The sequence below is a fragment of the Puma concolor genome, chromosome E2, assembly GCF_028749965.1.
Source record: "Puma concolor isolate L17-30 chromosome E2, mPumCon1.1.hap2, whole genome shotgun sequence".
Taxonomy (NCBI): Eukaryota; Metazoa; Chordata; class Mammalia; order Carnivora; family Felidae; genus Puma; species Puma concolor.
Genome location: NC_141681.1, coordinates 18,850,857 through 18,877,063, shown reverse-complemented (window position 1 = coordinate 18,877,063; position 26,207 = coordinate 18,850,857). Strand labels below are relative to the sequence as shown.

Here is a 26,207-nt window from a genome sequence, read left to right as displayed (position 1 = left end):
CTTGCACTCACATAGTTTGTGATTGTATATTTAGTCTCTCCCTTATTAGAATCTAATCCCTTGGAGGATAAAGATCTCCTTTATTTTACTTATGGGAGTTCTCCAGTCCCTAACGCAGTGTCTGATATTGTATAAATTTTACTAAAACTTGAATGAATGAAGCAGCTATCTGCTCTGAAATCTGATTGGTAATCCATTTAGGGCTTGGCATGGTGGTTTCCATTCCAGCCTTATAAACCATCATGTGAGTTCACAGGTCTTTTGAATGAGGAGGGGGTCAAAATAGCTCCTGAGTCTGGAGTGTGAGGTCCTTTTGGGAGAGGACAAGTCATAATAATAAAAGGGATTTATCCATAGGAGATGTGTAGTACTCAAAGAGGTTACAGGACATGGTTCCCATCTGCAAGCTTTATTTAAACTTATATGAAACTAGTAACTTCTCTAAGTTATGAAAAAACTATAGTCCTATTTATAGCCTAAGCAACAGCACAGACAAAAAGGAAATTCCATAGATTAGAGTTCTGTATTACACTCTTAACCTTTAAATAACTTCAGAATTGATCTCACATGGCCCACAGGATAAGGGTTTTAGGACTCTGCACAGTATGTACCTCACTGATATGTTTGACCTCTTGTTCAGTTTCACTTCAGTTAAACTGGTTTATTAACTGTACATGACTAAGTCTTTCTGATCTGGTGAAGTGCCCTCTCCCTCCCATGCCCATCTAAATCCTAGCCATCTTTTAAGCCTTCCCTGAACATTCAGCCAGATATGGTTATTTCTTTCTACTGTGGCATTTTTTGGACACACTTCTTTAAAGCACATTACAGATTCTGATAGTTGGAGATACTCTTTAAAAAAATTAACATAGGAGAGGTTCACAGCTGATTGTGGCAAAACTTTTTAACCTGTGGGTTGCAACTCAGTTAAATTGTGAAATCGGGCACCTAGGTGGCTCATTTGGTTAGGCTCAGGTCATGATCTCACGGTTCGTGCATTCAAGCCCTGCATCAGGCTGTGTGCTGACAGTGCAGAGCTTGCTTTAGATCCTCTGTCTCCCTCTCTCTCTGCCTCTCAAAAATAAATAAACATTGAAAAATGCTTCTCAAAGTAAAAAGTAAAATAAACATTGAAAAAGTTGTGAAATCAGTTTAGTGGATCATGATCAATTTAAAAAGAAAAATCAGGGCGCCTGGGTGGCTCAGTAGGTTGAGCACCTGACTGTTGATTTCAGCTCAGGTCATGAGTTTGAGCCCTGCATCGGGCTCTGCACTGACAGTGCAGAGCCTGCTTTGGATCCTCTGTCTCTGCCCCTTCCCCACACATGTGTTCTCTGTCTCTCTCAAATAAGTAAACTTAAAAAAAAAAAAAATACAGTAGAATGTATCAAAGGGCTTTGCCCATAGGAAGGCTAAACACTAGTGAAAGTTTGTATGTACTCATGTGTGTTGTGTCTTTATGTAAAGTATATTTCTTTCTGGTGTTGCCAGAAAGTTTGGGAGCCACTAGAAGAGAGGATGAGTAATACTGAGATTTTAGAAGTAGAGTTTCACTGAAGGACAAATTGACTACTTTGAACCAGACCACTGACTGCCTGAGTCTTTTTTTTTTTAATTTTTTTTTTCCCAACGTTTTTATTTATTTTTGGGACAGAGAGAGACAGAGCATGAACGGGGGAGGGGCAGAGAGAGAGGGAGACACAGAATCGGAAACAGGCTCCAGGCTCTGAGCCATCAGCCCAGAGCCCGACGCGGGGCTCGAACTCACGGACCGCGAGATCGTGACCTGGCTGAAGTCGGACGCTTAACCGACTGCGCCACCCAGGCGCCCCTGCCTGAGTCTTTTAAGAAAAGATTTTTCCCTATCTTTTATGAGAATTAAGTGTTTAGTCTAAATAACTTTGAGAGAAAGGCAATAACTCTGGTCAGTAAAATGCCTCAGGGATGTTTAGGGACCTATGGAGTAGGCATTTTTTCTAAGGTTTCCTGAAGATAGATCAGTGTTTAACAAGAAATGAAGGGGAGTGTAGAACACTTGAGGTTTTCTGAAGGTAGGTGGGAGGGTGCTGGTAGAGCCCATACCTGCTGACAGGTGTCTTCAGACTTTGAGCTGTGGTGTTTCTCTGTCAGAAATAGATCTCTGCAGAAATAGGGCATACAAGATGAATCTGGAGAATTTGAAGGATTTTTTAAGATGAAGAATTTTTTTAAATTTTATTTATTTAATCTGCACCCAATGTGGACCTTGAGCTCACAACCCCAAGATCAAGAGTTGCACACTCTTCCAACTGAGCCAGCCAGACATCTCTCGATGAAGAATTTTTAAAAATTACTTTTAAAATCAAATATTGAGTAGGTAACAAGTAATCATTATTAAAAATTGTAAGTCATAAAGAAGGACAGTATCATGAACATCTTTCTTCCCACCACCCAGTTTTACTTATTTTTTAATGTTTATTTTTGAGAGAGAGGGAGGGAAGGAGCCTTTGCAAGTTGGGGAGGGACATAGGGGAACAGAGGATTCAAAGTGGGCTCTCTGCTTTCAGCACAGAATGCAGAGGCTTGAACTTACCTGACCCAAAGTGGGATGCTTAACCGACTGAGCCACCCAGGTGGCACTTCCCCATCCTGTTTAAGAAGAAACAGTACTATTACTTTGAAGCCCCCTGTATGGCCCTCCTTGATCCCAGCCTTTTCCCTTTCCTCTTAGGGGTAACCACTATCCTTATTCCCTGCTATGCTTTTTAGTGTGATCCCTGAAGAATATATTGTTCTTGGGGCGCCTGGGTGGCTCAGTCGGTTGAGCCTCCAACTTCGGCTCAGATCATGATCTCAGGGTCTTTGAGTTCGAGCCCTACATCGGGCTCTGTTCTCACAGCCTGCTTCAGATTGTGTCTCCCTCTCTTTCTGACCCTCCCTCATTCATGCTCTGTCTCAAAAATAAAAAAAAAAATATTAAAAAAATTAAAAAATATATTCTTGTTTGGCATCATTATAAATGTTATAAAAATGTTATCATTACGTATTCTGTGATTTGCTTATTTATTTATTTTTGGCTCAACATGATATTTTTGGATTGTCCACACTTACAGCTGTGATATATTTGTTTAGATGAAAGTTTTCCTAGTTTGTTTGAATTGCTCTTTGTATTTTTCCTTAAACTAAGTGTTTAAAAACTTTATTTATTTTTGAGAGAGAGAGCGAGAGAGAGAGAGAGCAAGCAAGCAGGGGAGGGGCAGAGAGAGAGAGAGAAAGAAAAACCCAAGTAGGCTCTGAGCTGTCAGCACAGCCTGATGTGGGGCTTGAACTCACAAACCGTGAGATCATGACCTGAGTCAAAACCAAGAGTCAGATGCCTAACTGACTGAGCCACCCAGGCACTAGTGTTTAAACTGTTTAATATCCTGAGGCAGTATTGGTGGCACTCTTTTCCCACTACCCCAGCCTCTTTGTTTCTTCTTTCTGGTTAACCACCTGTTTCCTTTGCTTTATTTCTCTTCTCATCTGCCTTTACCTTGAGGCTGTGTCGAGTTGCACCTGTGAGGCTCATTTAACCTGAAATCATTGGGGACTGCCAAAGTTTCCAGATAGCTTTATGAATTTATGTTAATTACAGTTTTTTGATGTTACATGCTGAATGTAAAACCAAATAACTTGTGGGAAAGATTAAAATACTAATTTTTTTTTTAAGTTTATTTATTTCGAGAGAGAAGGAGAGAAAGAGAATTCCAAGCAGGCTCCATGCTGTCAGTGCAGAACCCAGCTTAGGCCTTGGACCCATCCACAAACTGGGAGAACGTGACCTGTGCTGAAGTCGAACACTTAACCAACCGAGCCACCCAGGTGCCCCTAAAATACCGATTAACAAATAATTTCATTGGCTTTGATGCTTTTGTTCATTTTATGATTTTTTTCCTTTTTTTTTGTCTTTAAAATTATTTCCTTCTACATTTTGGGCATTATGATGTGAATAGATTTCTGATGATTAGACCGGTCCACAAGAAGTGAGCTGGCAAGGCTGCTTTTCTGTGGTGAAACTGAGAAGCTGATTGGCGCCATGAAGGTCTTCTGCGGGCGGGCCAATCCAACCACTGGCTCTGTGGAGTGGCTGGAAGAGGACGAGCACTATGATTACCACCAGGAGATTGCAAGGTAACAAGGGCGTGTTCACTATTGGTTGCAGCTGGGTGGGGACACTGGCTCTCAAAGTAGGAGCCCTAGAATCCTGTCCGAATGTGGAATAAGCTTTACCCAGTGCTTCTGATCAGGGCAGATGTTGGTCATGAGCAGGTCTGCTCAGCCAGGTAGGTTTGTGTGGGAATTAGGCAAAGTCATTTCTGTGTAGAGAGTCAGATATCATGTAACAGCTTTATCAGGGTCTCAGAGGATCTGTCTAGTGGAGCAGAGAGGACCCACCTCAGTAGTACTAGTGATAATTGAAGAGTTTATGAAATTCATTCATTGTGTCACTGAAATGGAGACACATTTATCATATAGCTAAATTCTTTTGAATGGAAAATGTGAAAAATGCATTCTTCCCTGACTTGGGAAGGGATATTTAAAACTGTTGAGTGCGTTACTATTCTTTAGCAGTCATTAAGTGCGTACAACATACTAGCCCTGTGGTGGAGCTAATGAAGAAGATGGGGTTCCCATCCTCAAGGACCATGCAGTTTTTTGTAAGAGACAGACATGTAACGAATCATGACACAGTGAAGAAAGGCCACTAGACATGGGTGCAAAAGTTCATGGAAGCAGTAAGAACCAGCTGGGCTGGGGGGGGGGGGGCGGGGGCGGTGATATGTGAGTGATTTCCCAAATCCAAAAGGAGGGAAATTGCTTTCTGAGCAGCAGGGATCACGTGTAACAGTTTGGGGGATTGCTAGCAGTTTGAGGTAGCTGGAATGTGGTACAAAAGCAGGGCTCTGGTGAGGGTACCGAAAAGGTAGGCAGGATCATATTGTAAAGGGTGGTAGCAAAATGCAGGAAGAGGAGCATGAGGGTTAGTCTGGGCTCTGTCGTGTCTTAACTCTGACATTGGCTAAGCTCCTTAACTTCCTTGAGCCTCAGTATGATAATATAAGTTTCCATACATGTAATAATGTACATTTCCTCACATATAAAGTGAGGGGTGACAAATACAATGTGTGGTATAGAATAAGGGCTCAAAGATACTACCTTCTTTCAAACGATTTTGAACATCATTTTGTAAGTGATTGAGATGTTAAACTGGGGAGAAAAAAGATTAAGCTGCATTTTGGGACATTTACTGAGAACGGTGTGGAAAGTGGGTTGGAGGGAGTGGAAGCCATTTGGGTGGATATTGCAACCCTACAGGTGAGGCAGTGGAGGTGGGGAGACAGCTTTGAAGGAGCTTGAGTTTTAATAACTCATTGGTTCAGTGGTGGAAGGAGAGAGAAATTCCAGAAGCACCCAAGATTTCTGATTAGAGTGACTAAGTGGATGGAGCTGTGTTCTGTGAGAGGGATGACCACAGGAGGAATGGGTGTTGCTGGAGAGAAGGTGATGGAGATTAGGTATCTGGGTTTCGTCATCCAGGTAGAGATGCAGTGGGCCGATAAACATGGGTCTGGAGCCAGTTTGCAGTTATTAGAATTCAAGATGGAAAAGATGGCAGGCTCTGAGGGAGGGTGTGTGATGAGAAAGGTAGAGGGCTGAAGAAAGAATCTTGGAATAGAGGAGGCAGGAGAACCAGGAGGGAATGGCCAGCAAGTGGAAAAGAAGAAAGTGTTTCAGGAAGAGGGAGTGTCCAACAGAGACAGAAATCCTGGATGTTAGTGATGGAGTGGGTTGATAGTGCTTAGGCAGAATGATGTCTGTGGAGCGGTAGGGAGAGCGGATGATGAGGCTATGAAGATGGAGACCAGAAATGCCTCTTGGAAGGTAGTGAAAGACAGAACCAGATTTCAACTAAGCATTCCTAGGTGGGTTCACATGTAAAAGCCATGATGTGCCATTAAAACGAAAAGAATGCTATTCTTCTGGTACAGTGCTCCTCGGCGTGTAGAATATGAGCTGCCTGTGTCACAGTTGTGTGGGGTACCAGTTCAAGTGCGTATTTCCAGACTCCAGCCCAATTTTCTGGATCAGGATCTGTTTGCATGTATCGTGAGAATCTGCATTAAAAAATTTTTTTTCAGTATTTATTAAAAAATTTTTTTATAATGTTTAATTTTGAGAGAGAGAGAGAGAGAGGAAGAGAAAGCACGACTGGGGGAGGAGCAGAGAGACAGGAAGACAGAGAATCTGAAGCAGGCTCCAGGTTCTGAACTGTCAACACAGAGCCGGATGTGGGGCTCAAACCCACAGACTGCAAGATGATGACCTGAGCTGAAGTCAGCTGCTTAACTGACTGAGCCACCTAGGCGCCCCTAATTTTTATTGGTTTTTGAGAGAGTGCAAACAAGGGAGGGGCAGAGAGAGAGGGAGACAGAGGATCTGCAGTGGGCTCTGCACTTAGAGCAGCTAGCCCGACTCAGGGCTTGAATTCACAGACAGTGAGATCATGACCTGAGCCAAAGTCAGACTCAGTTCAACTGACTGAGCCATCCAGGTGCCTTGGCAATGTGCACTTAAAATAAGCTCTCCAAGGATCCCTGGCTAGCTCAATCAGTAGAACATGCAACTCTTGATTTCAGGGTCGTGAGTTTAAGCCTCATGTTGGGCATGGAGTCTATTTAAAACAAACAAAAACAAAAAACAGGTCTCCAGTGATTCTGTTGTTGATCTGAAGCTGGAGGTCCTCTGTTTAGTGAAAGCACTTTAGCTCTCACCTGCATCTCTCAGAAAGCATCTTTGGGCTGGTTCTGCTGAGTTCTGGGAGCTTATCCTGACCCTGCCAGAGATTTTTCAAGTTTGTGAATTCATGGAAAGTGCAGGGCATGATACCCCTCACTTATACAGCAGGTACATACTTTCCCTGATTCGTCTCTGCAGTGTTAAATCTGTGATTATCGTAATATGCAAATGTATGCAAGATTATGTAAAGTATTAGACAAATTGAGTCTGAGTTCTGGAGAGAAAAAAAAATGTGTGACATATAACATGATCAGCATGCCGGTGGCTGTGACAGGGCTAACTCCCAGACCATTTTTAGCTGTGAGGTTCTTTGCTGAAAGTAAACATCTTTAAGATTTTTTTTTTTTCCTGCAATACTAGAGAATTTTAGCTTATAACTCTACTAAAATAGTTTAAAATGGGCCTGGGTTAGAGATGAAAAGTACAGCAGAGGGAACATTGTTATAATGTTGTATGGTGACTCCACTTAACATATTGAACATTGAGTATAGAATTGTGAATCAATATGTTGTACACCTGAAACTAACGTAACATTGCATGTCAATTATAGTTCAGTAATAAATAAAAAATAAAATGGGCCTGGATGTTTTTCCATTTGACTTAGGAATGCATTTATATATGTGAATGCTCTCATATGTTAATGGATATCATTAATAGAGGTTTCTGACCTTTTGTTTCTTTTTAGATCCTCCTATGCTGATATGTTACATGACAAAGACAGAGTAAGTGTAAAAGGAAACCATTATCTTGCTGTGGTGTTGAAACCTTTAGTTAGTTACAAGATCAAAAATTTCCTCCAGAGACATGATGTTAGAATAATGTACAGAGGCAGTATGGTGTAACGAGTGGTCAGGAAATCAGTTGGGAGGCCTTGTCCTACTTCCAGCTCTGCTGTTCACTTGAGTGTGGCCTTGGAGAAAACATGGGACCTCTGCAGATCTTGTTTATTAGGATTTAAAAGGAGTGGGATATACTAGCTGATCTCCATAATCTCCTCTAGATACAGATTCTCTAATTACACAGTTTTACCTCGTGTAGTCCGTTTGTAATTTTATTTTATTTTTAAAAAAAAAATTTTTTTTTTTTCAACGTTTATTTATTTTTGGGACAGAGAGAGACAGAGCATGAACGGGGGAGGGGCAGAGAGAGAGGGAGACACAGAATTGGAAACAGGCTCCAGGCTCTGAGCCATCAGCCCAGAGCCTGATGCGGGGCTCGAACTCACGGACCGCGAGATCGTGACCTGGCTGAAGTCGGACGCTTAACCGACTGCGCCACCCAGGCGCCCCTCCGTTTGTAATTTTAAAATCATATCTCTAGAGGCCACTGCAGACTGTTTTGTAAAAGCAAATTTGACTTCTGTTGCACTGTGACATTTCATTCAGCTTTTTGTTTGTTTGTTTCTTTTTGTTTCATCTGAGTTTTCTTTTCCTGTTTGAATTATGTTACAGTTCTGGTGTTACAATGGTTAGCAATGCAAGCTTTCCTGGTCTACCAGAGTGCTTGACTGGTCATTCTCATCTGGATGGCTCAGAAATGCAGAGGCTTGAAGGCAAAGGATTCAGGGCCAAGCTTAAGAGCTAAGCAGTGTAGGGTAAGAGAAAGATCAGGGCACATGGTCAGGTTGGTCATGAGGCTTTGTTGTTGGTGTCTACTTCATCCAGCCCTGGTTAACTGCTCAGTATGCATACTTCTTGGCAACATCATGACATAACAGTCTCCTTGAGCATCATTAGTGTGTAGAATACACCAAAAGGGGCTAGGTGCTTCCCTGATTTTTATCAAATAGCTGAGTGCCTTTGCTGAGCTATTGGGGAATTATAGGATGTGGACGGACATTGCTTCTGGATCTGACTAATTCTCTCTAGCTTAGTGGTCTTGGCTTCTTACTGGTTTCTTGAGCTTGTGAGCCTCTCTGATTTTAGTACCATCTGCAAAGATGATCCTTTTTGGCTCAAATTCCAGGGGATTTGAACAAATGGCATTGCCATTCATTCAGTCGGCCAGGCAGAAAAATGGCACCCTTTTCCTCACCTGAGCACACAGTCTGTCATCAAATTGTGTGAATCTTTCAACCCTACTGCCTGCTCAGACCTCATTTACTAGTGTTGACCTCTCTTCCTTTCTTTACATAGCAGCCCAAGGGGTCTTTCTGAAATGCCAATCTATGTTACTCTTCTGCTTAAAACCCTCACAACCCTGTTTAGCACCATCCTCGGTGTCCTCTCGCTGTTGTCAAGTTAAAATCCAAACTCGTTTGAGGAATGTTCCTACCTCTTCATTAATTAACCTCCCCCTTTTAAAAAATATTTATTTTTGAGAGAGACAGAGTGAGCTGGGGAGGCACAGAGAGAGAGGGTAACACAGAATCCGAAGCAAGCTCCAGGCTCTGAGCTGTCAGCACAGAGCCTGACACGGGGCTCAAACCCATGAACTGTGAGACTGTGACCTGAGCCGAAGTCAGGTGCTTCACCAACTGAGCCAGCCAGGCATCCCCCTTTTCTTCTCTTTTTATATTGAGTCCCATGTTTCCTGGTTCCCCTGTGTTCCTCTGTGGTTCACCCTCTCTTTTTGGTTAAGCATATTCTTCCTTAGTGTCCTATGAGAGGGTGCATGGGAGGTGAGAGTTTAAAAACTTTGCTAATCTGAAAACTTCTTTATTCTGTCCTTACAGTTAAGACTTAGGCTGAATTGGATTCTGATTGGGAAATCACTTTTTGTCAGAATTTTGACATTATCCATTTTCTTTTATTTATTATTATTTTAATGTTTATTTTTGAGAGAGCGAGTGTGAGCATGGGAGGCGGAGGGGACAGAGGATCTGAAGTGGGCTCTGTGCCGACACCAGAGAGCCTTATGTGGGGCTCAAACTCAAAAACTGCGAGATCATGACCTGAGCTGAAGTCGGACGCTTAACCAACTGAGTCACCCAGGTGTCCCTAAATATTTTAAGTAATTTGTATACCCAACCTGGGGCTTGAACCCACAACCCCAAGATCAAGAGTCACATGTTCCACCAACTGAGCCAGCCAGGCACCCCCTATTCATTATTTATTTATTTAAATCTTTATTTATTTTTGAGAGATAGACAGCGTGAGCAGGGGAGGAACAGAGAGAGAAGGAGACACAGAATCCAAAGCAGGCTCTAGGCTCTGAGCTGTCAGCACAGAGCCCGACGCAGGGCTCGAGCCCATGAACTGCGAGATAGTGACCTGAGCTGAAGTCAGACGCTCAACCGACTGAGCCACCCAGGCGCCCCACTATTCATTTTCTTTTAGAATTCAGTGCTGCTATTTTAAGATTTATTACCATTCTTACTCTATAAAAAACTTTTTTATTGTGACAGACATAGAGAAGAATATAAAATGTGTATGTATAGTTTAAAAAAGAATAGTAAATGTTCATAGACTTACCACTCAGCTTGGAAATAGAACATTACAGTTACTTACAATTCCCCTGTGTACTCCTAGATTGCATTCCTTTTTCTCCCCCTAGAAGTTTCCACTGTCTTGAATTTTATATCAGTCACTCCCTTACTTTTCTTTATAGTTTTACCATCTGTTGTATTAAAAAAGTAAATTCCTAGTTTTGCCTGTTTGTGAACTTTATATAATGGAGTCATACTGTTTAATCTTTATGACTTTCTTCTTTGCTCACCATTATTTTTGAGATTCATCCATTTTTCATGAGGCTGTAGTTCATGCATTTTCATGATGTATAGATTCCATTGTATAAATATATCCTCGCTTACCTGTTATTCTGTTGGTAGACCTTGGGGTTATTTCTAACTTGTTGCCGTTGTACGTAGTGCTCCTAGAATATTCTAGGACCTGTACTCTGGGACACTTTTCTCTAGGTTGGTATATCTAAGAATGGAGTTGCTGCCCATTGAGTTTGTTCAACTTTATGAGGTAATGTCAGATTGTCTCCCAAAGGATCATGCCATTTTACATTCTCATACTTGTGTATGATAGTTCTTCTTGTTTCATGTCCCTGCCATTATTTGGTATTAACCAATTTACATTCTTGACAGTCTGATAGGTATGATTCAGCCTGTCATTGTCAGTTTTAATTTGCATTCCTCTGGTTACTACTGAGTATGAACTCTTTTTGTTCATTGGCTTTTCGTGTTTCCTCTTTTTTTTTTCTCTTTTTTTTGAGAGAGAGCATAAGCACGGGAGGGGCAGAGCGTTAGGGAGACACAGAATCCACAGCAGGCTCTAGGCTCTGAGCTGTTAGCACTGAGCGGACATGGGGCTTGAACGCACGAACTGTGAGATCATGACCTGACTTGAAGTCGGATGCTTAACTGAGCCACCCAGGTGCCCTTCATGTTTCTTCTTTTAATACTTAGTTATTTATAAGAGTTCTTTATGTATTTTGGGTACTGACCATTTGTCAGTTACATGTATTGTAGGTGTCTTACTTTATGGGTTGTTTTTTTATCTGATAAATGCAAGTTCTTAAATTTAATGTCAGGATTTATTAATCTTTGTTGGCTGGTACTTTTTGTCTCTTGTTTAAGAAATCCTTCCCTTTGCCAAGGTTTTTTTTTTTAAGTTTATTTATTTATTTTGAGAGAGAGAAAGCACGGGCAAGGAGGGGCAGAGAGGAGAGACAGAACCTCAAAGCAGGCTCTGCGCCATCAGTGCACAACCTGATGTGGGGCTCGAACTGTTGAACTGTGAGATCATGACCTGAGCTAAGGTCAAGAGTCCCACACTTGATCCAGGTGCTGCCCCTTTGCCAAGGTTTTTTCTTAATTTTTTCTTAAATTTTTTTTTTTAACATTTATTTATTTTTGAGAGACAGAGTGAGACAGAGCATGAGTGGGGGAGGGGCAGAGAGCGAGGGGGACAGAGGATCTGAAGCAGGCTCCAGGCTCTGAGCTGTCAGCACAGAGCCTGATGCAGGGCTCAAAATCACGAACCACGAAATCATGACCTGAGCCAAAGTCAGGTGCTTAACCGACTGAGCCATCCAGGTGCCCCGTTAATTTTTTTTAACATTTATTTATTTTTGAGAGAGAGAGAGCGAGAGAGAGAGAGCGCATGCAAGAGGGGAAGAGGCAGAGAGAGGGGAGACACAGAATCCAAAGCAGGCTCCAGGCTCTGAGCTGTCAGCACAGAGCCCGATGAGGCGCCCAAACTCACAAGCTGTGAGATCGTGACCTGATCCGAAGTTGGATACTCAACCAACTGAGCCACCCAGGTGCCCCTCCTCTGCCAAGGTTTTAAAGGCTGCTGCTGATATATAAAATTTCAGTTGATTTTTATTTATTGATTTGAAGTTCTGTAATCTTAAGTTTTTTTTAATGTTTGTTTATTTTGAGAGAGAGGGAGAGAGCACGTGCATGCACTAGGGGGAGTGGCAGAGAGAGAATCCCAAGCAGGCTCTGAGCTGATAGTGCAGAGCTCAATATGGCCACGATCTCACGAAATGTGAGATCATGAGCTGAAATCAAGAGATGCCTAACTGAGCCACCCAGGTGTACCTCAAAATGTATTTGCTAAAAGTTGTTTATAATCTTTAATCTTTCTAATATTGGCAGCATATATAGTGGTAGCGTGCTCTTTCCCCCACCCCTTATTCCCAGTTTTTGCTTACTTTTTTCCCTTTTGTTTTTTGACTTACCAGAGGCTCATCAATTAGATTTTTGAAATAACTTTTATAAAAAATTTCTATAAAATCTCCATATTTGTTCCCTGGTTCATTAATTTTTGTGTTTTATTATTTTTATTCATCTGCTGATTTAGAGATTATATTGCAGTCCTCTTTCTAATTTTTTGAGACAGATGCTTACCTTATCTCTGGTCTTTTGTAATGTATTTCTTTCCAAATATTGCTTTTTGCTATCCCCTGAGTTTTGATAATGTAATTTTAAAAAGTTCAGTTCTAGATATTTTCTAATTCTCTTTTGATTTAGTTCTTTACCTGTGAGTTTAGAATTTTTCAAGTTCAAAAATCTCTTTTTCTTTAGTTATATTTTTGTTATTGAGATCTCTGACTTGATTGCACTCAGGTCTGAGAATGTTGCCCTTTTGATACCAGTCCTGTATTATGTTCTGTTGTATAACAAATTATCCCAGAATTTAATGGCTGAAAAGAGTTATTATTGTCTCATCATTTCTGTGGGTTCGGAATCTGAGCTCAAGCTTAGCTGTGTGCCCTGACTCTGGGTCCCTTGCAGGCTGTGATCAAGGTGTCACCCTGTCAGGCAGTCACCTTAAGGCTCAGTTGAGGGGAATCTACTTCCAGGAGTTTGGCCTCTTTCTTTTTTTTTTAAGTTTTTTTATGTTTGTTTATTTATTTTTGAGACAGTAACAGAGCATGAGTGGGGGAGGGGCAAAGAGAGAGGGAAACACAGAATCTGAAGCAGGCTCCAGGCTCTGAGCTGTCAGCACAGAGCCTGACGTGGGGCTCGAACCCACCAACCGTGAGATAATGACCTGAACTGAAGTTGGACGCTTAACCAACTGAGCCACCCAGGTGCCCCCAGGAGTTTGGCGTCTTAATGTTTCTTTCTAACTTGCCAGCTCATTAGTGCATTTTAAAAGATTTGCATGTGTTTTCCCTATCATTATTGTTTTCATCAGAAGGGTCAGGGTACCTATGGAGCCAAACTGTTACAGATTGGAAATGTATCTGTGTCAGCTGCTAAAGACCTGAATTAAAAACAAAGAAATGATTTCCTGAGGAGGGGATTATTTTTTGAGACAAGGAACCCCTGTGAATTAGAGTCCAGTAAGGAAATCCAAAGCCATGTTACTATTTCAACAGAGGGAATTTCACAGGGGGAATTGGTAACACAGATGTGGGAGGCCTGGAAGCAAATGGGAGCACCAAGGTTACCTAGTGGTAGTAATTGCAGGAGGCAGCTAACTTGCCTAGGGCTGATGATACAGAAGAGTGAGCGTCGTGAGTCTGGAAGCATGGAGGAGAGGTCCTGTGGAACTGGTGCTCAGCTCTCCGAGAAGGACAGCTGCATGAGTGCTGCACCTGTCTCTGAGGTGCCCAAGGAGGCTGGTGATGAGAGTATAGAGAGGAGCTGGGGAGGAGCTGGCATCTGGAGCTGGCTGCCACTTCTGGGAGGACCCTGATGAGAGCAGCAACCATTTGGGAAGGAACAAGTTTTCTGCCTCTTCTACCTGCCGGTCGCCCTGTAGTTCCCCTATTGTCCATACCTAATAGCTGGAAAAGGAGAAGGTTGTTGGCAGAGCCCCAGCCCCTCTAAGCAGAGTACAAAAGAGTGGGTGTGGAGGGAGGGACAATCATCAAATAAAAGGCAAGAGGCTGACCCAGTGCTCTGGGAGTCTCTCAAGGCCTGCTTTACTCAACTAGCCAATGCCGTTCCTTGACAGGCCAGAAAGCCATGGAACCATGACTTACACTGCTGCTGCCATCCATGACTCCCAAACTTCACAAAGAATCCTTGCATTTGTTTATAGTAACTGGTATGAAGTGATAGCTGTTTCTCCTTTTCTCTTAGAATATAAAATATTATCAGGGTATCCGGGCTGCTGTGAGCAGGGTGAAGGACAGAGGACAGAAGGCTTTGGTTCTTGACATTGGCACTGGCACGGGACTCTTGTCAATGATGGCGGTCACAGCAGGGGCTGACTTCTGCTATGCCATTGAGGTGAGCCACACTGTTCAGATATGTGTCCTGTGTGTTGTGTGGGAAGTCTGTCATGTACCTTGCCTATCCGTTTGTTTACAAATGTTCATGGAGTGCTCACTCTGTTTCAGGCATAGAGCCAGGTTCTAAGGATATGGAGATGAATCAGACACCTTTCCTTACCCCAGGGTCTCCTTTTCTCCTCTGAAAACAGCAGTCCTCAGTCTTGGCCTCATGTCAGAATCACTTAAGTACTTAAATAGCTTCAGAAAATACTGATGCGGTAACTGCCTCCCCTGCCTCACCACCCCGCTATCCTGACTCTAGTTTTAATTTAATTATTCTGAGATGTGGCCTGGGCATTGGGAGTTTTAACTGTGCACCAAGGTTGAGACCTGCTAGTTTAAATTTTTTTTTTATTAAAAAAAATATTTTTTAATGTTTTTATTTTTGATGGAGAGAGAGAGAGCATGAGTGGGGGAGGAGCAAAGAGAGAGGGAGACACAGAATCCGAAGCAGGCTCCAGGTTTTGAGCTGTCGGCACAGAGCCGGACACGTGGCTCGAACTCACAAACCATGAGATCATGACCTGAGCTGAAGCCGGATGCCCAACTGACTGAGCCACCCAGGCGCCCCTAATTTTTTTTTTTTTTTTTTTTAAACATTTATTCATTTTTGAGAGTGAGAGAGGCAGAGAATGAGCGGGAGAACGGCAGAGAGAGAGGGAGACATAGAATCCGAAGCAGGCTCCAGGCTCCGAGCTGTCAGGACAGGGTCCAACGCAGGGCTCGAACCCACGGACTGTGAGATCATGACCCGAGCTGAAGTTGGACACTTAACCGACTGAGCCACCCAGGCGCCCGAGACCTACTAGTTTAAACGTCTCCATTGAGCCTGCTATCTTACTATGTTTGTCAGTAGTTGGGCAGTCTGTCATTTCATTTCTTTATTGTAACATTAAACATACATTGTTTTGCTGATAAAGTAAATAATGCATTCTACCATAGAAAATATGGTAAATGTAAAACAAAAATAGCATGTTAACACAATGTTAACCATTGTTGAAATTTTGGCATATGTTCTTCACAGCTTTTGGGAAAAGGTAGCATGTATTTAAACACTTTTTCCTACAAGATTTGGTTTGTATGGTGATTGAGTTGTAAATAACAAAGTCTCAAAATAACAGTGGCTTAAACAAGATAGAAGATTTTTGCTTTCTCACATAAAGTCTGGAGGCAGCACTCTGGGGTATTCTACTCAGACTCCTTCTAGCTCCCCACCCCTCTTTCCCTATAGTGTGGCCCTCATGTTCATGGTCTAGAAAGGTGGGCATTTTAGGCTGAGGGAATCCCGTATTGTATTGTCCAGAGTCATGGCAAACAGGGTCAGGGTAGAAATCCAGAAAGGTAGATTGTAGCCACACTATGGAGGACCTGAGTGCTACAATAAAGACTTCTAACTTCAGTATCCTGAGTTAGTTGTTCTTAGCCTGAAATAAGAATAATGGGCTTCAGGGGCGCCTGGGTGGCTCAGTCGGTTAAGCGTCCGACTTCGGCTCAGGTCATGATCTCGCAGTCTGTGAGTTCAAGCCCCACGTCGGGCTTTGTGCTGACAGCTAGGAGCCTGGAGCCTGCTTCAGATTCTGTGTCTCCCTTTCTCTGACCCTCCCCATTCATGCTCTGTCTCTTTCTCTCTCAAAAATAAATAAACATTAAACAAAAAAAAAGAATAGGTTTCAGGGGCCCTTGGATGGCTTGGTCATTTAAGTGCCCGACTTCAGCTCAGGTCATGATCTCAGCACTCGAGCCCCATATCAGGCTCTGTGCTGACAGCTCAGAGCCTAGAACCTGCTTTGGATTCTGTCTCCCTCTCTTTCTGTCCCTCCCCCACTTGTGCTCTTTCTCTCTCTCAAATATGAATAAACATTAAAAAGAAAATCTTAAAAAAAAAAAAAAGAAAAATGGGCTTCAGGTCTCCATTAAGTCCTGAGAGAGGTAGGGGTGTGTGTGTGTGTGTGTATGTGTATGAGTGTATGACTCTGTGCACTTGTCTCAGGACTTCATAAAAAGATCAAGAGTCATTTCTTGGCCTTCTGGGGCATCATCAAGATTTTTTTTTGAGAGAAGAGAGACAAAGAGAATATGAGCAGGAGAGAGGGAGGGGGAGAGAGAGAACCCCAAGCAGGTTCCACATTCAGCATGGTGCCTGATGCAGGGTTCAGTCTTATAAACTGTGAGATCATGACCTGAGCCAAAATCAAGAGTCGGATGCTTAACCAACTGAGCCACCCAGGTGCCTCCATCATCATGATTTTTAAACAGATACAAAAAAATTTATGTTTTAGGATAGTTACCTTAGTCTCAAGTAAATTTTATTATCCTTACTTTACAAATGAAGAAACTAAGACCCAGAGAGATTAAAGACTTAATCTCACAATTAATAAATAGGAGAGCTAGACCTGGAGACTTGGTCTTTTGGTTGCTAATTAAGGTGCTAGCCCTACAGTGGTATCTTGGATGGGAGAGGATGTATGAGTGTGAGATTTCTAGCATGGTTGTCTGGGGGAACAGTGATGCTGTTGACTGGTGAGAGGAACTCAAGAAGATACTTACTTTGTAGGAAAGATAATGCATTTCATGTTGGATGTGGTAAGTATGAGAGAGGTCCCAGGGCAGGAGTCACTTTATGCGTGGACTGGGTGAGGGGGCACCTGGGTGGCTCAATCGGTTGTGCGTCTGACTCTTGATTTCAGCTTAGGTCATGATCTTACAGTTTGTGATTTGAGCCCCACTTCAGGCTCCTCACTCTTAGTGCAGAGCCTATTTGAGATTTCGCCTTCCCTCCCTCTCTCTGTGCCCCTCCCCTGCTCGCGCTCTCTCTCAAAATGAGTAAATAAACTTAAAAAAAAAAGTACAGGGGCGCCTGGGTGGCGCAGTCGGTTAAGCGTCCGACTTCAGCCAGGTCACGATCTCGCGGTCCATGAGTTCGAGCCCCGCGTCGGGCTCTGGGCGGATGGCTCAGAGCCTGGAGCCTGTTTCCGATTCTGTGTCTCCCTCTCTCTCTGCCCCTCCCCCGTTCATGCTCTGTCTCTCTCTATCCCAAAAATAAATAAACGTTGAAAAAAAAAAAAAAAAAAAGTACACACATACATACATATATGTATGTTATACATATATTTACAGTAAGAACATGTTTTCTGGCAGAATTGGTAGGACTGTGCTGTTGGGTTTTTCTATATATTTCCATCTCAGTTACCTGGATTTCTAATTTCTGTCTTGGTGCTCTGGTCTGTGATTCTCAGATCTTTTCTTTTTGGCTCTTGACATCTTAGGGTGGCCTCCCAGCTTTTACTTTAGTGACCACCTTTTGAACCTCTCAACTCAGTTCTAGCTGGACTGCCCTGTGGTTTTCAACTCTGCCTGAGCTCCACAACTGGAAAGACAGGTCTAGAACAATGAGTGAGAACCTGCTAGTCTCTGGAGATGGACGTCTGAACGTTTAGAGAGTGGCATGTACAGGCGGATTTCCAAACTCATTTGCAGATGTGGCAGGTGAAGCTGGCGTTGTAGGAGATTGTTCAAGGAGAGAGTAAAATGAGAAGGGCAGAGCTGGGGACATGCCTGTGAGGGAAGAAGGGTGGCCAGTAAAGGCAAGTTCAGACAGATGCAAAGAGAGCCTAGAGGGCAGAGGTGGAAGCCAAGGTTGCAGGGCATTCATGGGAAAAAGGAAGTGGTCAGCAAGTGTGGATGTTCTAGCCCAGCATTGTCATATAGAACTTTCTGTGATGCTGAATATTCTATAGCTGTGCTGGCCAACATAGTGGTCTGTAGCCATATATGGCTGCTGAGCACTTGCAGTGTGACTAGTATGAGGAACTGAATTTTTTTTTTTTTTTTTTTTAAATTTTTTTTTTCAATGTTTATTTATTTTTGGGACAGAGAGAGACAGAGCATGAACGGGGGAGGGGCAGAGAGAGAGGGAGACACAGAATCGGAAACAGGCTCCAGGCTCTGAGCCATCAGCCCAGAGCCTGACGCGGGGCTCGAACTCACGGACCGCGAGATCGTGACCTGGCTGAAGTCGGACGCTCAACCGACTGCGCCACCCAGGCGCCCCTGAATTTTTTTTTAATGTTTTTTTTTTTTTTTTTTTTGAGAGAGACAGAGAGAGAGAGAGACAGAGTGTGAGTCGGGCAGGGGTAGAGAGAAAGAGACACAGAATCTGAAACAGGCTCCAGGCTCCAAGCTGTCAGCACAGAGCCTGACGTGGGGCTTGCGCTCACAAACTGCAAGATCATGATCTGAGCTGAAGTCGGACACTTAACCGACTGAGCCACCCAGACGCCCTGAGAACTGAATTTTTAAATTTCACTTAGTTTGAATCAACGTCTATTTAAATGCATGTGGTCACTGTATTAGCACTGATGTAGCAGTTGAGTAGGATGAGGACTGAGAGAAAGCTGTTAGGTTGGCAGCTAGGAGGTGACCTCCTTTAAATGGTATTTTCAGGGGAATAGGTTTGAGGAGTAGATGGAATACAAGGAATTACAGACAGTGACTATAAACTTCTCTTTTAACACGTTTGAAAAGTGAGGAATATTTTGGGAAGGTGTATTCGTTACAGTGATTTCTGTGGTAAATGCTTTGAGAATAAAGCATGGTCCTGGTTTCCTCACTTATTTTCCTTCTTTGTAAGAGCAAGAAGAACTTTCTCAGAAATCTCTAGCAAACCTCTCTTTGGGTATCTTTGGCCAGAATAAGGTTCAATCCTATTTAACTTACTTCAGTGACATGGCCTGAGAGATTCAGTTACACTTAGAGACCAGACAGGTGTACCACTTGGAAGTGATACAGTCATTCCCCAAACTGGAGGTGCAGGGGAGTACACAGAATGATGTTGGGAAGTCATCTTCAGGGGCCATTCCAGAAAGAAGTGCTCTGGGAGAGATTTTGAGGTCTTAAGCTAGGGAGGAGACTGTGAATGTCAAGCCTGAAGGGTCAACAGAAACGATGAGTGATAATGTCCAGAGGCAGGAGGCCTGAGGGGATGATACGAACTTGTGATAACTTTGGGGTGGAGGCAAAGCGATGGGTGAGAACTGAGGTCTTGAGGCCCTCAGACTACATCTAAAAACACCAAGCCAGATCCTAGAAATAATTTGAAACAGATTGGAACGATTTTTTTCCTAGGTAAGCACATATGTATCCTTTACAGAAGAATATAGCATTTCCTTTTGATTTTAATAAAAGAAGTATGTGTTCATGGTAGAAAATATGGAAAACGCAGAAAAGGACTTAGGAAAAATGGAAATCTTGTCCTTGTGACCAGTTACTTTATCATTTTGTTCTATTTCCACTCTGTAGGTGTGGCCACATGTGCATCTGTATGTTTTATGCACTATCGTGGTTGGAGCCGTGCAATCTAAATTGGGCAAGCTAGAAAGTAAGAGTTGGAGGGGTTTGTGTTTAGGGATAAGTGAAGGGTTTAGGAAGGCTTTGGAGAAGCGGGGGCTTCGTGCTTCCTGGAAAGTTGGGTTTGCCTTGGCAGATTGGGGTAGGGCAGAGAAGGCTAAGGCTTCCCTAGTGCACAATAAGATCAGTGTGGCAGGAGCATCAGTCATGGGTGGGGATGGATTAGGAGGGGAATAAGGCTGGGGGAACTAAGGTGGTTCATATTATGGAGGTCCTCGAATGCCATAAAATAGAGGCTGTATTATGCCAGCAGCAAGGATTTGGGACAGTTTTGAGCTGACGCCTGTTTACATTTAACAACTAATGCAGTAACAGTCTCACTTCCTTCTAGAGAGTACAGTTGTCCAGCCCCATTCCCCCAGGGTGTGGTTTTGTGAAGCAAATCCCCTTGCTGCCTTCTTCTAGCCTGGCTCTGACACCTGCCGTCCTTACTAGGTAGTGCAACCTTCCTGGGAAGCCCTGTGTCCCCAGTGTGCCTAGCATGTAAGGTTTAACTCCTGCAAGTTAAACCCAGTGGATGGCCTTCCCTTTGTGTTCATTTTTATGACATGCATTTGGAGAATAAACTATTTAAGTTACAAAGGTGAAGTCTCATTTATTTAGATCAAATCAGCCCAAGAAATATTTTGCCTGTATCAAACAGTAACAGAGGTACATTTTATATATTCAGGAGGTAACTCTGTAATGGAGACCTCTTTTACTTCCAAGTCTTAGAACCTGTATCAAGACATACTGTGTCTTGATTCTCCATTTAAAGAGAGATTACTAATCTTTGATGTTAGGATGTTATTTAATTTATTGCTCATTTTTACTTGGGTTTTGGCTCCAATTTCTAGGTTTTCAAGCCTATGGCTGATGCTGCTGTAAAGATTGTGGAGAAAAATGGCTTCAGTGATAAGATTAAGATTATTAACAAGCATTCCACTGAGGTGACGATGGGGCCAGGTAAGATCAACACATACTGTTTTGAGGGGTGCCTGGGTGGCTCATGCGGTTGAGCATCTGACTCTTGATTTCTGCTCAGGTCATGATCTCATGGGGCTCTGCTCTGACAGCATGGAGCCTGCTTGGGATTCTCTCTCTCCCTCTCTCTGCCCCTCTCATGATAGTGCGCTTTCTCGTGCTCTCTCTCTCAAAATAAATAAACTTAAAAAAAACAAAACATACTGTTTTAAAAGCCTTATTCACTCTTATAGGAGAGAAGACAAGGTTTATTCTAGTTATCTGGAATAAACGTATTCAGGTTATTGAAGAGAAATGGGGCCTCTCCACTTGGTCTGAAGATAAGTACTTCTCTACTAGTGAAAACAAATCAGCAGTGAGTAAACCAAAACTAATGCTCAACAGTGGTGAGACAAATGAAACTTCCTTTTGCTTTAAGCAAGTTGAAATTCTTACGTGACTCAGTTCTCAGAGATTTGAGTTTTATCGACAGAAGTAAAACTAAGTAGATAGCAGAAAGAGGTTTGCTTAGTGCTGACATCCTGCTTCAGCATCCAACATGAGAGATTTGCCTATATAGCACAGTCTCTCCAGGTTTTCAGAATATTTTTTATAGTCTAGGCATTTGAGTCAGACTTCTGAAATTTCACATGCCACTTGATACCTGGAGAGACAGTGGAAAGATTGCAAAAGAAGCTTCTGGGATGAGGTTATGTATATCACCAGTTTTTTAAAATGCAGTATTTTAGATGGAAGCATCTATATAAGATCAACGTTTTTGTCCCATTTAAAAAAAATGTTTTTTTAAATGGAGAATCTGAAACATGCACAAAAGAAAGGATTAGTGTGTCCTTTATTTTTGAAGCCTACAAAAGAGTGTGCAAATAATTATCTCATTTTTTAGTCCACATTATTGAGGTATAATGTACATAAAATGAGTGCATCTGGGGCACTTGGGTGGCTCAGTCAGTTAAGTGCCCAACTTCGGCTCGGGTCATGATCTCGCGGTTCTGGAGTTCAAGCCCCACATCAGGCTCTGTGCTGACAGCTCAGAGCCTGGAACCTGCTTCAGATTCTTTCCCTCTCTCTCTGCCCCTCCCCAGCGCGTGTGCGCGCTCTCTCTCTCTCTCTCTCTCTGTCTCAAAAATATACATTAAAAAATTTTTTTAAAAAATGAGCACATCTGTCTTAAGTATATAGTTTGAGTTTGGACAAATGTAAACACATTTGTAACCTCTTCTGCATTCCAGACTGTAGAAAGTCTTTACGGTGCACATATTTCCTCATGGCCGCTTTATAGTCTTTTGCCTCCATATCACTGATCCTAGGCATCCACTGATGTGCTTTCTTCTTTTTTTTTAACGTTTATTCATTTTTGAGACAGAGAGAGACAGAGCATGAATGGGGGAAGGTCAGAGAGAGAGGGAGACACAGAATCTGAAACAGGCTCCAGGCTCTGAGCTGTCAGCACAGAGACTGACGTGGGGCTCGAACTCACTGCGAGATCATGACCTGAGCCGAAGTTGGATGCCCAACCGACTGAGCCACCCAGGCGCCCCTGATGTGCTTTCTTCAATGTAGATTAGATCCCCCCCTTTCTAGAATTTTGAGTAAGTGAAATCACCTACATGTACTCTTTCTTTTCTTTAGCATAATGCTTTTGGGTTTCATCCACGTTCTGTGGATCAAGGGTTGCTGAGTAGCACTGTGTGTGTGCATACTTTAATTTGTTCATCCCCTCACCTACTGATGGACATGTTAGTTTCTTAGGTCTTGAGGTTTACTGTTTTTTTTCTTTTGTGGTGTCTAATCTGCTGAGTACATCTAGTGAACTTTTTATTTCTCATACTGTATTTTTCATATCTAAAGGTTTCCTTTGATTCTGTTTTATAACTTGCATTGCTCTTATTTTTTCATGTGATTTTTTAAATAGTTGTCATATCTATATTAGCTGGGGTTTTTTGTTTTTATTTTTTTTTAAGAGGACATTACTTAAAGTTTATTTTGAGAGAGAGAGAACATGCGCACATGCGTGAGCCAGTTGGAGAGGGGCAGAGAGAGGGGGGGAGAGAATTTCAAGTAGGCCTCCACACTGTCAGTGCAGAGCCTGACACAGGGCTTGATCTCATGAACTATGACATCATGATCTGAGCTGAAATTAAGAGTTGGACTCTTAACCAACTGAGCCACCAGATAGCTGTTTTAACATCCTTATCTTCTGGTTCCACTGCCTCAGTCTTTCCTGGGTTTATTCTGCTGACTAATTTTTATCCTGACTCTGGATTACATTTTTCTTCTTCACATGTCTAATAATTTTTATTTGGATGCTATGTATGGTGGGAGTTTTGCATTGCTGAGTACCAGAGTTTATTGTCTCCCTTTAAAAACTTTGGGGGCATCTGGGTGGTTCAGTCAGTTAAGTGTCTGACTTTGGCACAGGTCATGATTTCATGGTTTGTGAGTTCAAGCCCCACCTTGGACTCTGCTGTCAGCACAGAGCCTGCTTTGGATTTTCTATCTCCCTCTCTCTGTCTCGTGTCTGCTCACTCCCTCTCAAAAATAAATAAATTTTTTTTTTTTAATAAAAAAAAAAAGGCTTTGCCTGGCATGCAGTTGGGCTACTAGTAGGTTAGTTTGATCCTTTGAGGGCTTGTTTTTTTTTTTTTTTTTTTTTTAATTTTTTTTTTTCAGCGTTTATTTATTTTTGGGACAGAGAGAGACAGAGCATGAACGGGGGAGGGGCAGAGAGAGAGGGAGACACAGAATCGGAAACAGGCTCCAGGCTCTGAGCCATCAGCCCAGAGCCTGACGCGGGGCTTGAACTCACAGACTGCGAGATCATGACCTGGCTGAAGTCGGACGCTTAACCGACTGCGCCACCCAGGCGCCCTTCAGGGCTTGTTTCTAAGCTTTGTTGGAGCAGGGTTAGAATAGCTTTATTTATTTATTTATTTATTTATTTTTAGAGATTTTTATTTTTAATCTCTACACCCAATGTAGGACTCGAACTCACAGCCCTGAGATCAAGAGCCACATGCTCCACTGATTGAATCACCTGGCACCCCGGATTAGAATAATTTTAAGTCAGGTTTTCTCAAAAGTGACATTTTGGGCCTGATAATTTGTTGGGAGGAGCTGTCCTGTGTATTGGAGGATGTTTACCCCTGGCTTCTAACCAGTAGAAGCTGGTATCACCTACTCCCCCACTAGCATTTGTACCAACCAGAAATGTCTCCAGACATTGCTGAATGTCTTGGGGGTGGGTAGGGGCAAAATTGCCCTCTGTTGAAAACCACTGTTGTTCCTCCTCCTCCTCCTCCTCCTCCTCCTCCTCCTTCTTCTTCTTTTTTTAATGTTTATTATTTTTCAGAGAGAGCATGAGTAGGGGGAGGACAGAGAGAGAGAGAGGGAGACAGAATATGAAGCAGGCTCTAGGTTCTGAGCTGTTTGAGAGCCAGATGCAGGGCTCAAACTCATGGACCAAGAGAACATGACCTCAGCCGAAGTCAGATTCTTAACCGACTGAGCCACCCAGGCGCCCCTGTTTTAAGACTACCTTGGTCACACTAGCAAAGCATGGCTTTTCTGGGGTCTCTGCTTAGTGTCTGGTGCTGTCTGAGTGGAACTAGAATGTTTCCCAGTCCTCTGTGAGCTCTGGAAATTATTCAATTTCTAGCTCTATGGTCGTCCTTTGCCAGACTTTCTATATTCTTCTATATGTGTGAATATATTCAACAAGAGGCTTCGGGGGAGTCCTGTGCAGATTTCGGAAACCTGCTTTCTGTGTAACATCCTCTCTGGTCCCTGCCCCCAGTCGTGAGCCCCAGCCACCTGCCCTCTCTCAGCTTCAGTTGCTATCTCTTTACCTCAGCAAGATTGCTACGTTCTGCCTGACATCTTGCTTTTTGTACAGCATCTGGAAACTACCTACTGGCAGAAAGCCAGAGCAGTTGCAGGGGTCACTTTGTTTCTTTTCTTAGAGAACAAATTTGTTTCCTCTTATTCAACATCTGAAAACACTTGTTTCATATATTTTATCTAGTTTTCTAGTTGACTACAGTGGGTGGCTAAGTTTGATCCCAAGTACTCCACAGGTAACTTGGGGAGCAACATTTGTCCATCTAGTCATGTGGCAAAGACATACAAGGCACTGGGATAACCACCCCTCCCCAGGTTCCCACTGCACCCTCCTGTATTAGCACTCACATGCTAGATACCAGGCTCTTCAAGAGTATTTATTGAGATTCAGTGGATCATAAAACTTTGTTTATTTGAAGCAAATTGAATAATAAATCATTTTAAGTTACAAAATTGTTTTAAGAATTTTTCAGGAGGTAGAATTGGCAGGGCTTGGTGACTGATTGGATGTAAGATGACAGGGAGGAATCAAGAATTCAGCCAATGTTTGCTGGTTGTTGTGGGTGCTAGGTGTTGTTCTAGGCATTGGGGTAAAATGGCAAGTAGAGCAGGAAAGGTCTCTGCTCTCCTGGAGCTGACAAATGATGCCCTGGTTTCAGGGCTGTGTGACCGGTGGTGCCATCCACTGAGGCAGAAGCATCGGAGGGAGAAGCAGTTGTGTAGGGGTTGGGTGCAGTTTGGGATAATATATTTCCGTTCGAGTTTGGCATGATATCACAGATGTGGGCAGTGCCGTTCAGGAGGGCAGTCTCTGTGCCAAGAGAAAGATGTTTCTTGTCAGCCTCCTTGCATGGCATACTGCCATTGAGCACAAGGGTACTTCATAGCAAGTAGATACCTGGGTGGCCCAGTCAGTTGAGTGTCCTACTCTTAATTTCAGCTCAGGTCATGATCTCACAGGTTCCTGGGATGGAGCCCTGCATTGGGCTCTGTGCTGAGAATGCAGAGCTTGCTTGGGATTTTCTCTCTCCCTCTCTGTCCCTTGCTTTTGAGCATGTGTGCACATACTCTCTCCCTGTCTCAAAGTACGTAAACTTAAAAAAGAAAGTGAAAGTGGACAGTTTTTTCCTTTGCTGTGCTACCACCATATCTCATTACTCTTGTTTTAAAGATTACGTGACTGATGGTCAGCACTGAAGGTTCAAGGCTAGAAAGTGGGATCCAGCCCCAGGTCTCCATGACTTCAGGTTTTCTCTACCTCACCCTCCTTTGAGCTTCCTAAATGCTTCTCTTTCCTTTGTTATCCATGAGACTTGTCTTCTGTGTGGGGAAGATGAGTGGGCTTTGTCAGATGAGAATTTGTGTGCCATTAGAAGTATTTATGGTTAATTCTCTATGATAATTAGCCCCTTCCAAAGTTTATTGTCTCTTGGCTCATTAAAAATTGTAATTGTAGAAGTAACATTACATTACATGATGGAGGCTTGAGAAATAGATTC

At 42.9% G+C, this 26,207-nt stretch overlaps 1 protein-coding gene across 10 annotated transcripts in view; it reads left to right on the top strand.

The window, feature by feature from the left end:
- The window catches only part of PRMT7 (protein arginine methyltransferase 7), a 46,967-nt gene that overhangs the window by 959 nt on the left and 19,801 nt on the right, over positions 1-26,207 (top strand). For 4 of the 10 annotated variants that reach the window (XM_086689077.1, XM_086689082.1, XM_086689076.1 and 1 more), the window contains exons 2-6: positions 3,692-3,843; positions 3,975-4,152; positions 7,505-7,541; positions 14,309-14,458; positions 20,745-20,853. In XM_086689077.1, coding sequence (XP_086545203.1) covers positions 4,058-4,152; positions 7,505-7,541; positions 14,309-14,458; positions 20,745-20,853 — 391 coding nt within the window. In that variant the 5' untranslated portion in view covers positions 3,692-3,843; positions 3,975-4,057. Of the gene's footprint in view, positions 1-3,691; positions 3,844-3,974; positions 4,153-7,504; positions 7,542-14,308; positions 14,459-20,744; positions 20,854-21,102; positions 21,227-26,207 lie in introns of those variants that run through there. The other 6 variants (XM_086689084.1, XM_086689083.1, XM_086689080.1 and 3 more) reach the window with 4 other exon arrangements.